Here is a 16,974-nt window from a genome sequence, read left to right on the forward strand (position 1 = left end):
GGTTTCGGGAAATATGTCACCACGATGGGCTCACTAGGAGTGTCTGTTACCAAGGGTGCCCATTCATGGGGGCAAAAAATATAGTGCAGTGAAATGATTTTCTATAAAAATGATTTAAAAGTCAGTATTGCGGTGGTTTTCAACATGGTTTGAACTGGAACTTAATTACGGTTACTTACAAGTCGAATTTCGTCTTCCAAAGTATTAAAAATACTTCATACCCCGGGTTTGCCCCCACCCCCAAAAACAATCGTATGGGCGCTCGTGTCTGTTGGGAATGTGCAACTGAACTTCTCAGACATTGTTTATACGTTTGCAGTCTTTCTTAGGTGCTAAGGAGGCTTATGGTAACATTGAAATTTCTATATGATGCCAAAACCTGTGTATTCTGGTTATACACCGAACATAGTCACCTAGTTACCGCTTTTTCTCCGCCACATTATCATAAATTTAAGTACGACAGACGGACCACTAATTTCGAAAATCATCTGTAATGGTTTACCGTAAGTGACAGACCACTACTTGTAACACACATGCCAGAGAGATCTGTAAACCATTATGCTTTCCTGTCACCTGTCTAGAGTACGCGGAAAAACTCTGTCACGTACACTACGTGACAAAAGCGCGAAGCACCTACAAGGGGAAGCATAAATGTGAGACTTGGCGGTTTGAGAGGGTACGTGATGTTATTTCAGTGATTACAAAACCGAGTCAAATTTACAAAGAACTTGAGAGTAGGAGCCCAGCTGTCAGTATGACGTTGTGCCGCTTCTGTCCTGGATGCACCACTCATATGATTGGCAAGGATGTCACAAATCAGTTATATCCTCTCCTGAGGCAAGCTGACAAAGAACTGTTGTAAACGGTGCTTTACATCCTGGACACTGACACTAGGACAATTGACATCTGACCTACTTGCACACAAGCTATATCGGCAGTGGATCTGGCGATCTTGGGGAGTAATTCAACGTTATGCAGACGTCATAGGGTCACGTGCCACGTCTACATGAGCCTTGTCCTGTTGAAAAATTGCAACACTTCACTGTCGCATGAGAGGTAATAAAAGAGGACGCAGGACGCCGCGGCGTAACGTGGGCGTTTGAGTTCTCTCAATCACTGACGACAGTAGTCACGGGAAGTCATATCTGATGGATCCCCCCCTTATGACTCCAGCCGTAACCGTACTGTGCCTCTCGAAAACATCGGAAAAAAGGGATCTAAACCCCCCTCCCCTCCCTCTCCCCGGGGTCACCATACTCCATACTCGCCGACGATAGTCCTCCGGGATAGTGGAAAGACCGCTATTCACGGTTGAACGCTATATGGTGTCATTCATGAGCAGCTATGCTTCGCCGTTACAGCACCAGGCCAAACGTAGCCACCTGTGTTGTGTTAACGTCAGCCTAGGCAACGGAGGGTAATTCCCTTGTCTGGCTGCTGCTGGTCTCCGACGAATGATGCGGGACGACATAGAACGTTGCAGAAAGTTCAGTACTTGTCCTAGATTGCAGGTTTAGATGGCTCTGGCTCTGAGCACTATGGGACCCGATATCTGAGGTCATCAGTCCCCTAGAACTTAGAACTACTCAAACCTAACCAACCTAAGGACATCACACACATCCATGCCCGAGGCAGGATTCGAACCTGCGACCGCAGCAGTCGCGTGGTTCCGGACTGAGGCGCCCAGAACCGCTCGGCCACCGCTGCCGGCAGGTTTAGATGAAAACCACACTTGTGAATCACAGTTTCCTTCATTCATACACGATATCTTGCAACCCATAGATGCACCTGAAAAGGTAGGTTGCGTCTCTCTAGATCCACGAAAGGTGTTTGGCGCATACGCGTCTGACGCATACGTGTGATTAGTTCGATGTACGTTTAACTAATAGAACCCAGTACTTCAGATTGGATCGAGAATTCTGAACATAAACGAAATTAGCTTATGGTGTTCCTAAACGAAATGTAATAGGAACTCAGGTGTTGACAATACGCGTAAAAGATAGGATTAGAAGCACAGTGGGGTAGGATTTCATCGCCATTGGAGGATCGTAGGGGAATTCTGGGCCTCAGGGAACATTTCCATTTAGCCCAATGAAAGGCAGCTGTATTTTAAGGAGGAAAAACGCAATGTAAGGCCCCTGCACTGCACTGGGGCGTGCCGCGTGATTAGGCCCTGGGTGATGAGGTGAGCGTGTGAATGTTTACGGGATATGTACGTATCCATGGTAGTTGCGCCTCTCACTTTCATTTCATAGATATTATACCTTATTACAATGGTTGTGGATTTTATTCCGCCGCTAGCCACAAATCGAGCAACGCTAGATTTACGGCGGTTGGGTGGAAACACACACCGTGATCAGTCGCCCTGATGGCGGGGTTCGAGGACAACCACCGAAATCAGACATTCGAAGGATTTGGGGACTAATCACAATCAACCCCCCAAAAACAGAAAACTACTTTACCATACAAGTAGCTTATTCGCCAGAAATATCAATGTCTAGCCATATCATTCGTGCTCTAGAATCACATTTTCAATACTCAAGTAACGTTTCATGGTCAGTATCAATCTTTAGAAGACAAAGGTTTACAACAAAATGGAAATAAGCGTACGGCATCATTGGCCGGGAGGCCACAATCTGGAAAGGTCGGCCGCCAAGTGCAAGTCTTTTTTCAGTCGACGCCACATTGAGCGACTTGCGCGCCGATGACGATGATGAAGTGATGATGTGGACAACACAACACCCAGCCCACGAGCAGAGAAAATCTCCAACCCGGCCGGGAATCGAACCCGGGCCCGCTTGCATGGGAGGAGAGCACGTTACCATCCAACTAAGCAAGCGTACAAAGGTTTGCAGTTACATCTTAAATGAAATGTACAAGCCAATGCACCGGTTCTTAATTGCAAAAACAGACACATTTCATATTTGTCAACGCGAATGGGAGACAATGGTTTGAGTAAACCGTACGTATTTTTTGTATAGATTCCCAATAAAAAATAAAAATTGCGGGGGGGGGGGGGGGGGGGGGTGACGTGTGATTACCGTTTGAAAATACAAAGTTGACCCGGTCCACGCACAATGGGAGGGCAGTAGGTGGCTGTTGTAGTACAGAAAACTATCTCATTTATCGTACGATGCGACGATGCGTCGCTTTCGAGACATTTGGCTGACTGAAGTGAAAACAAATAACTATATAAGCGGAGTAGAGGAGAATGAACAATCATTTCATTGATTATACGGGCCGCAAATGCGTAACTTCCACTATGGGCAGATTGCTACGGCCCGGCGTTCGGAAACGAGAATCTAGTAAACGGCGAACCTGCTTGCCTGTTAACGTTCTATTATCGTGAGCATCTTATGGAAAGTAGTTGATGTGGAACCGCGAGTAGGTGACAAGTTTCAGCATCTCGACGCGTCGTCACTGAAGGTGGAGTTCTGTGGTGTTCCCGGCCTGTAAAGCTGGAAAGGCGGCGATCGTACCTCAGAGTACAATGCTGGTGAAAGAACGAGTGTTAAAACAGCGCACCGTTCAGCGCACATTTTTTAATATGGAACTCCGCAGCAGTCAACGCCTACGAGTTCAAACGTTGAACCAACGGCATAGTCAGTTACGATTGCAGCGGGCATAGGACCGCTGGGTAGGATCTTATATCAATGGAAATGGATCGCCTAGTCGTAAGAATCACGTGTTCTATCAAAACTGCTCGATGGCCGTGTCCGGATACTCCATCATTCAGACAGCCTTTTGCTCGAAACGTGCATCACTCCACGAACACAAGCCAGAGGAAGCAGCACTGTGCTACGCGGGAGATACTTCTGGGTTTTCATTTGAATTGTTATTAGTCATTGGAGGCATCATGACAGTTGCGAACCACGTCAACATTATTGCAGACCATCTGCAGCCCTTCATGTTCGTTGATTTCTTCACGCTGTGTAACAGTCTGTGATACAAGAAACGTCTTACGGTGATCGAAGAGAATAATAGTGGTTCAAATTGCTCTGAGCCCTATGGGACTTAACATCTGTGGTTATCAGTCCCCTAGAACTTAGAACTACTTAAACCTAACTAACCTAAGGACATCACACACATACATGCCAGAGGCAGGATTCGAACCTGCGACCGTAGCAGTCGCGCGGTTCCTGACTGAGCACCTAGAACCGCTAGACCACCGCGGCCGGCCAGAATAATAGTGAACTCTTGATGTATGTCATGGCGACCTAAGACTGAGGGCCCATTGGAACGGTATCCGTCCGACGAGTTGGACGGCCGTATACGACCGCAAGCGACCGAACACTCCCAAGGCTTATAGTGCCATATACAGGCGTCCACTGCAAACATACGGCCGTACACGGACGACTGACTGACGGATGTCAGTAAAGTTGCACTGCCCCGAAGTAATCGTTGCAGACGACTGCTTGTTGTTCCTTGTGTCTGTGTAAGTTTAGCACTTCATTACCAGCTTTGTGCGTAGAGAAGGTGCTAAGTGTTGTGAATGAGAGCAGGTCACCCTTGGAATAGCAAGATAAGAGAGACCACCATCGCGATTTACAGACGAAGCTGTGGTTGAAAGTTGCAGAAGACATGAGTGTGCAAGTAAGGGCAATGGTAATCATAAGATAGCAGAAAATATAATACTGTGTGTCCCGATTTATTGAACATACGGTACGTTATGCACAGCCTACAGTGAATAAGACTCTTTAAGATATTCTAGAAATTTTATTTAAAAGCACACTGAGAATTATATAGGACTTTCCACAGTCCCGTAATCCCACCTTGTCTACGTCTGTCAGATCGTTTTAGTGCGGCTTGGCGACGGAAACAGTACGGAAAAGACATATTTTGTTATATTTTTCTGTAGAATTCTCTGCTCTCTTCGTACATCACAGATCGATTGCAAGCTCTCCATTCAGTAAAACTGTTTAAAAAATTCTGGAAGGTTATTTAAAATCAAAATTGGGAAAAACATCTTCAATCAAACGTTCACCCTACGTAACTAGTATTCTCTGAAGTCAAAATTTTAGACATGGGTGAATAAGCAACTGTTGAAAATCTTCAGCATAAATAATAACAGCCAAACAGTTGCAGGATAAAGATTTATTGAAATCCTTGACCACGATTTCGGTATATCTAAGTATACCTTCATCAGAAGCAAAAATACACTACAATCACATCCTACAGTGGAGGTGCATAAAACGATCGTCGTCAGGCTAAGTACTAATAGTACGCCGTGTTCGCATCGACCATCTCTTCATAAACATGCTGTACAGATGGAGATGATATTTTAACTTTCACTACTGACGACGACGCAGTCCGGAACCGCGCGACTGCTACGGTCGCAGGTTCGAATCCTGCCTCGGGCATGGATGTGTGTGATGTCCTTAGGTTAGTTAGGTTTAAGTAGTTGTAAGTTCTAGGGGACTGATGACCACAGTAGTTAAGTCCCATAGTGCTCAGAGCCATTTTTTGAACTGACGACGATTGTTTTATGCACCTTCACTGCAGGATGTGATTGTAGTGTATCTTTGCTTCTGATGAAGGTATATTTAGATATACCGAAACCGTAGTCAAGGATTTCAGTAAATCTTTATCCTGCAACTGTTTGGCTGTTATTATTTACCGTGAAGATTCTCTGAAGTACTCAAACCGTTTTCATTCATGTACTTACCCTGAGCAAAATATCATAAAATTGACTAGAATGGATTACACAGCAGTGACACTGCGATTCTCGCCGAGAGATGCATAACTTCTTGTCGACTGTGTCAGATGGCAAGTAATGCAGTTCTTTGGCAATTGCGATGTTGTGAAACAAGTATATACATTTGAGTATAATTGCTACATTATCAGGCTTATCAGATTCAGCACTATTTTGTTGCAGTTTCCATTATTCCAAACTCAAATTCAATCACTTGTCGTATCTTAGAAAGACATACGTTGAAAGTAGTTTGCATTGGTCCAAGTTTTGACGCTGGTAATGATCTGGTCAGGTAAGTCTTCAGTTCAATTTCCTCGCGACTATTGGTTGTTGGCCGAATGACGGATGTTACTCATCTGCAGTGGACGAACTTCATCGATCGACGGTAGTCGTATGACCTTACGGACAACGTGTTATCCGACGAATACGACCCCAGTGGAAGTCCAGGCAACCGTCTGAACTGAACCGAACGGAACACATCTAGGAAGCTATTGGGCACCAGTGCTGCGTCTACAAACCGCTGGCCCATAATTTACGGGAACTGCGTGACATGTGCATAGATTCATGGTGACACGTACCTCCGGAAACGACAAAGGACTAGTCGGGTACACGACATGCAGAACTGCTACTGTACTGCGTGCCAAACATACACCAACACGCTGTAAAGTCAGCAATCATGTTTCGGCTTACCTGTGTGTACAGGGTGTATCATAATTAATAGCGTAAAAGCAAACACTTCTAAGTACACGAGCCGGCAGGTGTAGTCGAGTGGTTCTAGGCGCTTCAGTCTGGAACCGCTAGACCACTACGGTCGCTGGTTCGAATCCTGCCTCTGGCATGGATGTGTGTGATGACCATGGGTTAGTTAGGTTTAAATAGTTCGAAGTTGTAGGGGACTGAAGACCTCAGATGTTAAGTCCGATAGTGCTCAGAGCCATTTGAACCATTTGTTAAGTACACGACAGTATACTGTTTGCATCACAAGAATAAATCAGATGTAAACATTACATCATGTATTCTGCCGCGTTTGCTTGAATCTCATTGGATTCGTTCCACATGGAGCGGTAATCAAGCTCTGTCCATTACACTCAAATACAATCATCAGAATACGATGTATGCTGTGTTACACGCACATAGATTAAGCGATAATGCTGGACAACTGCTGTACCAGTGCATTGAAATTGCACAGCACTGGCCAGCCAGCTGGTCCACCTAATCTGCAATGATGTGAGCAGTTGCAGTTCATACGCAAAAAGAGACGACCAGTGAAACAATATAGCTTTGAATGACATTTAATTTTTAAGGAGAATGAAATAATATTCGGGAGAACTCCGTAACCGCACGTGGCGAGACGGGAACCATAAAATGATCTCATTCTCACCTAACATAGTACTCTAATTACAAATAAGGGTGATGAAAATTCCTAATTTAAACACAGGGTGATTTTACTGAGCGAGCTATGTGTGATGCAAAAGAATACTGGAGGTACGTCACTGTACTGCTGAATACTGAAACCACTGAAGGTATTAATTACAGTCGGTCGTCTGGTAATCTCTTAGCGCCTTCCTTATCACAGTCCTAGAAATGCATTTCAGTTCTGGAATTGTCATCTACTACGTTTACAACGAGTCGATGAACAATAGAATCCGCGAAGCCACGGGGGCCCCGCATTTTCTCCTTTTATTTTCTGACGTGCCGTTCTCCATCCCTCCAGCGTTCTGCAGTGACATGTACGTCTGGTAGCTTAACAGACTTCTTATTTCCCTCGGCAAATCTCTTAAGTTGGCTCCAGATCCGTTCTGTTGGGTTCATATTGTAATAGTACAATGGCAAATGTAAAAATTCAGCATTTATATGGCGTGCTCGATGCTGCGAAAACGATTGTTTCTCATGTTTCTACGACACTTATCACCGTTGTACATGTCAGGCTACGATTGCGCTATAAAGCAATGGACATAGTCCAAATAAAGAGTATTTGACTTATCAGTTTTTCCTAAAAATATAAACTGTCAGGTGTTCTTGATTTTAGCAACCTTTATTAATAATCTTTCATAAAATATTGATAATTAAGAATTTGTACTGGAAATGAAAACAGTTTCGCGTGCAGTATGTAATTAGAAACACAAATATATCTATTATTTAAAAAAACTATGAATTTTATATTGCGAGATGTTGTTGTTGTTGTGGTCTTCAGTCCTGAGACTGGTTTCATGCAGCTCTCCATGCTACTCTATCCTATGCAAGCTTCTTCATCTCCCAGTACCTACTGCAGCCTACATCCTTCTGAATCTGCTTAGTGTATTCATCTTTTGGTCTCCCTCTACGATTTTTACCCTCCACGCTGCCCTCCAATGCTAAATTTGTGATCCCTTGATGCCTCAAAACATGTCCTACCAACCGGTCCCTTCTTTTTGTCACGTTGTGCCACAAACTCCTGTTCTCCCCAATTCTATTCAATACCTCCTCATTAGTTATGTGATCTACCCATCTAATCTTCAGCATTCTTCTGTAGCACCACATTTCGAAAGCTTCTATTCTCTTCTTGTCCAAACTATTTATCGTCCATGTTTCACTTCCATGCATGACTACACTCCAAACAAATACTTTCATAAACGACTTCCTGACACTTAAATCAATACTCGATGTTAACAAATTTCTCTTCTTCAGAAACGCTTTCCTTCCCATTGCCAGTCTACATTTTATATCCTCTCTACTTCGACCATCATTTTACTCCCTAAATAGCAAAACTCCTTTACTACTTTAAGTGTCTCATTTCCTAACCTAATTCCCTCAGCATCACCCGATTTCATTTGACTACATTCCATTATCCTCGTTTTGCGAGATGTAGGTATTCCAAATTGAACGAAAAAAAGGATGACCCAGGCGAGACTTGAACCAGCGATCAATGAACTGCGCCAGTACGCTACCGATTCCGCTATACATCCAATATGTAAATGGGTCTCAACTGTATTAAATACAGTTCCTCGGTAAATTTCAGAGCCGATTTTTGATGTAAAGTCATGAAAAACATTAAGAACAACCTGTTTCTCGGCACTCTTGAATCGTGTTCCACATGCATTTTGCTCTACGGAACAAGAAGCAGCCTCAGCCGTTTTCATACTGTGTATTGACAGCGCGACGGTCAGAGTACAAGAGTACAGAGACTGTGACTGTACACGACTTGTGAAATAAAAACTACATAGCTAAAGTTGATTAAGAAACAGGTTGATGGTTGTTAATACATTAGAATATTTTAAAGTTTCGTTTGACGTAACTTAGTAATAATACGTCTAATACAGTAGTAGAACCTAATTCTAAGAGCGTAACAACGCCAGTGTACGTGTTTTGCGGCTTCTCACCAATTATAGCGTTTCTTTGTTTACATTAGGTTTACTCTTATGATGAACAGCGCATAAGAGTAAAAATAGCTCAGTAAACACAGTTCCGCAAACGAACCGTTGACGAGATGATTGTGGCTCTGTGGTTACCAGCCACCAGTGATTCGATTCTATGTAAACGCCATCCCAGAAGGTCGTTCTGTTCATTTTTTGGTGCTGTAAGACCATCACCTGGTAAGTAAACACACGTTCAGTAAGAAAGGTAGCTGATGTAGAGACTTGGGCACAGCACGCGGATTGGTGCCTAGATGACCAGGGTTTAAGTCACAGTCGCTTTTGTCGCTTTTCGCTACCCGAGATCGAAGAATGACACGAATTTTAAAATAGATTTCGCAAAACTGTGACAATGTTGTGCCACAGAAACAAACTTTTTTTCCACCCACCTTTCTTTCCGCCTCCAAGAGGAGAGAGCGGGTGCGTGTAGGACTTCGTTCTTTTGTGCATTGCGAAAGCTGGCACTGGTGCAGGAGAATCCCAATTAGGCTACAAACACAAAGAAGCCATAACCATCTGTCACGAAAACAAACGAAATGCCGCCTTCCGCCCCAGAAAGCAACAACAATCACACACAGAACCAAACAACTGAGACTGAAAACACAACAAAGTTAGGGGTATAAACACGCCTTAACAACGTGTCACTCAGGCAAACGATATGCGCTTTCCCTCCCAGCTAGTTGACCTCATTATTGATTGGGTATCCGTGGTAATACACTTACTCTCATCAAATGCACACTGCGTGTGACTGTGCATTTTAAGAAGTGATTGATGAATTTGTTTTAAGCAAAAAAAAAAAAAAAAAAAAAGGAACGAAGTCCTAGTCCTAGTGAAACTAAAAACGGACATAAAAAGGAACAAAATCTGGTACTACAATAGACGTACCAAATAAACAATTGGTGGAAATGTTATATGAATGGTGCAAAGTGCATTAAACTGGAGAAATTCAATCATTTGCGTGTAGTATGAATTCCAAAAGCATTAAAAGTTACAGAAGAAATACTTAATGAGCCAAGGAAAAAATTTGTTAAGACTTTTGCCATTCACTTGCTCTCATTGAGACATGCGGTAAATTCAATCTGTAAATTGGAATTCCTTGGTGCCTGTGCTGGGAAAAGATAACTGCTAAAAAATTTAAACTGCTTATCATTTCTGACAGTGTTTTGTTTTACTAAAGATGTGGTGTTTCTTGTTAATAAATTGTATCTGAATTTTCAAAAGTCAATTTATATTTTGACTGCATGCAAATTTCCATGAACTATGCCCTAAAAGAGCTCTAGGACCCTAAATTGAAACATGGTCCAAATGACAGTCCTTTTATTGATAAAGTACCTCCAGAATTTCAAGAAGTTACAGCTTCGTGGAAGCACAATACAACATTCGTTGCAGCATAGAAGAGATATTAAATACGCGACCTGCAAATCTTAGGTATCTTGCTTATAAATATAAACGGGTGATTAGCAGATTTAGATAAGACAGGAGAATTTAATATACTGTATCCTTAATACTATAAAAATGATGACCACTATGGCAATGAGCAAGTCATAGATATGTATACACACCAATGGCGGATATCGAAAAACCTCAAGGAGGGGGAGCCAAAGATATATTGAGCTACCTTTCATTTTACTGTAATAAAAAATAATGAAGTCACATGGAAAATTTAAGAAAGTTTTACTTAAACTGATTATATACATCTACAAGACAATGCCATTTTATGATATAAAAAAGTTACACTTGTGATTCTCTTCCTTAAATGATGAATTCTGTGCGCCTATTCTTCTTCGCAAATTGGTTAACTACATCTTCAATAGGACAATCAATGTTAGGGTGAGTGTTTAACAGAGCTGAGCCATTAAGTCGATCCTCCTTCACTGTAGACCTCAGCCATGTCTTTGTATGCCGCAGTGATAAAAAACTTTTTACTACTGTAGTAGTCGATGCAGGTAGACAAGCAAATATTTTGTACAGCATGTGCAAACTATGATAGTCAGATCTACGACCAACAGACAACGTTTACATAACAAAAACATGTTCATTAAGGGCGTGCTACATAGGAAAGTACAGTTACTCTATAACTCGTTTCAGTCGATTCGACTGACGAAAGAAACGAACGAATAGCGTACAGGCTAACTAGCGGGGGCGGTGCGGGTGGCAATGCGGACAGCCCTGCAGCGAGGGGGGAGGGGGGCATTATTTAAGTAGCCACTGAACAGTAGATGCAATGGAATTAATTTCGAAGAGCTAATAGAGTTCATTTGTGTTAATAAGATGACTTAAGAATTTCCTCTTATGGATTTGATTATAGAGTACGCCTCTATCATTCCCCAGAAAACACTTGACTGTGAGTGTCGCTTTAGTTGCATGAACAATATAAAAACAGAAATCAGAAATAGTCTTCCTGTGGAAAGAGTAAACTGATGATTAATACTGATGGGCCATCTCAAAATTATTTTGATTTCGAAAAGACTTCTGTGTGGGGTATGCATAAAAACCGACGTATTCTAAAGTGATACAATGTAATTCCAAACATGCAAATCTATACTGACAGTTTCTGTAGTCTAGAAGTGATATGGAACGTGTAGATCTAGAGGTGTAAAAGTTAATAGAAAAAAATAATAACATATAATTTAGCAGATTACTGTTAGGTTCAATTCAGTATGCATGTATTTCACTTTTAGAACCCTCATTAATAGTATATTTTATAAAAATTTCTACTCCCAGAATTTTTCACAAACTTCATATTTGCACAAATGTAAATTTTGATTACTTAATTATCTAGGTTAAGGTCTTGGATGTAATCACACCATCACGAGTGAATCCTCCTTCCTCTGCCAATAAAATGTTATTGTCAAAATTGTCAAACATAGAGTTGCCTATAGCTTTTTGCTGCATCCACTGACAGAACATTGGTCTAGGATCAAAGTCAGGCTGCCTAATACACTGAACTCACTGAAGGTTTTACGCGTACAGTGCACTGCGATGCATTATTCACCGAACACTACTGTGACTCATTCCAGGAACTTGTGTGGCAAGTCCCCTCGTCCAATTCTTGGAGTGTTCGATTATTTCCAGTATCTCATCTTCAAGTACACGTGTAATTCGTACGGGCCCATCCGTTCTGACAGCATGTTGAAAGCTCCCAATTTCTGGGAGGCGGTGACGTAAGCTTGTAAACGTTAGACATTCGAGTAGATTTCGGGCACATTAAGCTTCGTGATACAATCATGCAACCTTCCGTGCGTAGCCGTTAGCCCTAGCACACATGAAATGTATATCCACATACCCCTCGTTATTGTAACGTTCCATGCTACCATGAACGCTTGTGCAGCTTGACGCTCCACAAACAACTGACATGAGAGGCACCCTGACTGTGAACTGTACCATTGTATCGATTCCATTTGCAAATACACGTCTCGAAGATGTAAACGAAGACCATACCAAGAACCAGCAGCACGCCAATAGTGGCTGGTAACCTAAAAGTCGCAAGTATCTTGCAAGTGCTTCATTTGCAGATCTTGGTTTACTGAGCCATTTTTGCTGCGTGTTTTGCGTACTTTCAGCTGTATGCATTTACGTCATTATTTATGATAACACGGAGTATACAGGTGTGAGTTTGTACGTACTTGTATTGGTGAAGTTCAGTCCAGTATTCATGTATGGCTCTCTAATGATTAATCGTTTCCTTGGTTTCTGCATTATAACGCTCCATCACTACGAAAATATTAATTTGTTAACATTACAGATGACGCATTAGTGTTCATATAGAATGTTCACAATCGTACAATACAGTCGCACAGTCGTGAGTCTAAATGAGAGTTGTCTGTTGTGTTAGGCATTCCGCAACGAAGGTCAGTTTCCAATGAGGTCCGGCAACGATTCAACCATGTACTACCGGAAACACGTGAGGCCCGACTGGTTCCGCGGCCGCTACGGCCTCGTCGGCACGTAAGTACCACCTCATGTTCACAAAGTACCAGGCTAACATGCTTTTACATATAAGGAAATAAAATTCCGTTATCACTCACAAATCATAGATTTTACTAAAAATAATTAATAATTAACACCACTATGCAGCTTGGTTCCTACGGATTAAAGTACTGGCCTTGCGCTTCTTCGAGGAGTGACATATATGGTCAGAGATAAGGCACACGCGAGCATGGTGTAGTGACAGTGATGATGATGTAGGCACGAGGGCTGACGTAATTATGCCACTGCTTCACATACGGGTCACAGGCGTAGTACGTCACATTACTGGTTACCACTAGGATAGACCCCGTAGCGAATGAAGTTTAACACGACGATTTCCGCACAGGCGGAGTAGTTATTACAACAGTGTTGATGATACACGGGGCAATGAAACCCCGAAGCACAAAGTTTGTTCTTAGTGCGTTTGCATGTTTTTATAAGTGCAACTTAAGGTTTAGTTTCCGTAAATAGTAAAATGGAAATGAGCCTCTGGCATCGTTGGCCGGGAGGCCCCATTCGGGGAAGCTCGGTAGCCAAGTGGAAGTCTTATTTCATTCGACGCCACTTAGGGCGACTTGTGCGCCGGTGATGAGGGTGAAATGATGACGAGGGCAACACAACACCCAGTCCACCAGCGGAGGAAATCTACAACCCGGCAGGGAATCGAAGCAGGTGTCGCTTGCACGGGAGGCAAGCACCTTACCACCAACCTAAGCAGACTGACTCCGTAAATATCATTTTAGATAAACAAGGTACGTACAGCTATACAATGGCTGAATTCTAACAGTGTTAAACCGATAACGTTATACATTTTTTATAGTTGCGTTCCCCAAAAGTACATTGGGAGTTGGACAAGGAACTGTTCGCTACAATAAGGATAGTGATTTTATGAGTGGATATGTTGGTTGACCAAACAGCGCTTCTCATCGTATAGTCACGCACCCCAAATTGATTTGCGGCTAGTAGTGTCTTCTTCTTTTGGTTATTTCTTAAACTGATTAATAACACGCACATTGAAAAGATCACTGAAATGTAAGCACTCCGTACCCACCCATGTATTTATAACACTTGGACATCTCATTGATCGCCCACTCAATGTCACCACTGTCTTTATCACGCGTTCTGGAACGCCAGTGCCGTTCCCCGATAATTGCTGGTTGGAAATGCAAGGATATTAACAGGCGCTAAGGTGTATATGGCATGATCTGTAGGATTAAATGGATTTTAACTGCTGTCTGCAGATGACACGAAAATGTTCATACACGAATGTCGGACACAGTGACCTGATTTTTTGAATTTCTTTTCCTGACTTTTTAGATTTATTAATTTTAATTTTATTTTATCAGTTTCTAGTTAAGGGTATATACACACATCAAAAAAAGTTTTACATCACCCCGGTTCTCAGAACTCCTAACGATAGACGCTGACTGTCCTTGCTGTATCACAAACACAGTCCCTTTGACTGTTCAGAGATGTCACTAAACCCGCCCAAAACTGTAAACAACCATGCATGAGCAGCACCTATTAGACGGAGAGGGTCCGACAGCCGATCATTTCCAGTCATTCCACCACGAAGGAGGTACACGGCTCGTGTTATCTGTAATTCAACTATGCCTAGACAGTCAACACCGCGGTTTGGGCAAGGAAGGGCTCTCAACAAGGGAAGTGTTCAGATGTCTCAGAGTGAACCAAAGCGATCTCGCTCGGACATGGCGGAGATACAGAGAGACAGGAATTGTCGATGACATGCCTCCCTCAGGCCGCCCAAGAGCTACTCCTGCTGTGGATGACCGCTACCTACGGATTATGGCTCGGAAGAACCCTGACAGCAACGTCACATGTTGAATAATGTTTTTCGTACATCCACAGAACACCGTGTTACGACTCAAACTGTGCTCAATAGGCTGAATGATGTGCAGCTTCACTCCCGACGTCCATGGCGAGGTCCATCTTTGCAACCACGACACAATGCAGCGCGCTACAGATGGGCCCAACAACATGCCGAATGGACCGCTCAGGACTGGCACCACGTTCTCTTCACCGATGAGTGTCGCGCATGCCTTCAACCAGACAATCGTCGGAGGCGTGTTTGGAGCAACCCGGTCAGGCTGACTGCCTCAGACACACTGTCCAGCGAGTGCAGCAGGGTGAAGGTACCCTGGTGTTATTGGGGTGGCATTATGTGGGGCCGACATACGCCGCTGGTGTTCCGCTTAATAGGTCAGGAGTCCACTACACACCGGAGGCGGCTACACGGGTAGCAGGGGCTGTGTGGAAGGGACTGGGCGGCTTTTTAGGTTAGAGGGTCTGAGGGAACGACAGAAGGGGCGTCCGTCAGAAAGTGGGCAGGTAAACACAGTAAGGAAGTTGTAGAAACGATTGGTATTGTAAATTGTCGTAGCTGTGTTGGGAAAGAACCAGAGCTCCAAGCCCTAATAGAAAGCATTGAAGCTGAAATAGCTGTAGGTACAGAGAGCTGGTTAAAGCCGGAAATAAGTTCAGCCGAAATTTTTTCAAACGATCTAACAGTGTTCTGAAAGGATAGATTAAATACAGTTGGTGGTGGAGTATTTATTACTGTCAGAGGTAGTTTGCCTTGTAGCGAAATTGAAGTAGATAGTTCATGTGAAATAGTATGGGTAGAGGTTATACCTGACAATCGGACAAAAACTATTAACTGGATGTTTTACCGACCCCCCCGACTCAGAAGACATACTTGCTGAACAGTTCAAAGAAAACTTGAGTCTCATTTCAGATAAGTACCCCGCTCATACAATTGTAGTCGGTGGTGACTTCAATCTACCCTCGCTATGCTGGAAAAATTATACGAGTACTTTTAAAGCCGGCGGGAGGCATAAAACATCATCCGAAATTGTACTGAATGCTTTCTCAGAAAATTATTTTCAACAATTAGTTCATGAGCCCACTCTAAGCGTAAATGGTTGCGAAAGCATGCTTGACCTTTTAGCAACAAATAATCCTGGACAAATAATGAGTGTTGGGACGAATACAGGGATTAGCGACCACAAGGCAGTTGCTGCTAGGCCGAGTACTGTAACACCTACAACCATCAAAAAGAAACGCAAAGTGTATCTATTTAAAAAAGCTGATAAAAATGCTCTTAACGCCTTTTTAAGAGACAGTCTTCACTCCTTCCGATCTGATTATGTAAGTGTACAAAAGTTGTGGAATGTTTTCAAAGAGAGTTAGTATCAACAGTAATTGAGAGATATATACCACATAATCTAATAAGTGGTGGTACTGATCCTCCATGGCACACAAAACGAATCAGATCGTTATTGCAGCATCAACGAAAAAGGCATGCCAAATTTAAAAGAACGCAAAATCTCCAAGATTGGCAAAGTTTTCCGGAAGTTCGAAATATGGCGCGTACTTCAATGCGAGATGCTTTTAATAATTTCCACAACGAAATTCTGTCTCGAAATCTGGCAGAAAATCCAAAGAGATTCTAGCAATACATAAAGCACACCAGTGGCAAGACACATCAATACCCTCACTGCTCGACAACAACGGTGAAGTCACTGATGACAGTGGCACTAAAGCAGAGTTATTAAACACGGTTTTCCGAAACTCCTTCACCATAGAAGACGAAGTAAATATTCCCGAATTCCAATCAGGAACAACTGCCAAGATGAGAAACATAGAAGTAGATATCCTTGGTGTAACAAAGCAACTTAAACCACTTAATACGGACAAGGTCTCCGGTCCAGGTTGTATACCAGTCATGTTCCTCTCAGAGTATGCTGATAAAATAGCTCCATATTTAGCAATTATATGCAACCAATCGCTCACAGAAATATACGTACCTAAAGACTGGAAAATTGCTCAAGTCACACCAATACCCAAAAAGGGAAGTAGGGGTAATCCGCTGAATTACAGACCTATATCACTAACGTCGAT

General features: G+C 42.8%; 1 protein-coding gene across 3 annotated transcripts in view; it reads left to right on the top strand.

Annotated features, from left to right (window-relative positions):
• Positions 1–16,974, top strand: part of LOC124795172 (probable cytochrome P450 301a1, mitochondrial) — a 230,169-nt gene that overhangs the window by 73,345 nt on the left and 139,850 nt on the right. For all 3 annotated transcript variants that reach the window (XM_047259069.1, XM_047259067.1, XM_047259068.1), the window contains exon 4: positions 12,920–13,032. In XM_047259069.1, the coding sequence (XP_047115025.1) occupies positions 12,920–13,032 (113 nt within the window). The remainder of the gene's footprint in view (positions 1–12,919; positions 13,033–16,974) is intronic.

The sequence above is a fragment of the Schistocerca piceifrons genome, chromosome 4 (genome assembly GCF_021461385.2).
Source record: "Schistocerca piceifrons isolate TAMUIC-IGC-003096 chromosome 4, iqSchPice1.1, whole genome shotgun sequence".
NCBI classification, from domain to species: domain Eukaryota; kingdom Metazoa; phylum Arthropoda; class Insecta; order Orthoptera; family Acrididae; genus Schistocerca; species Schistocerca piceifrons.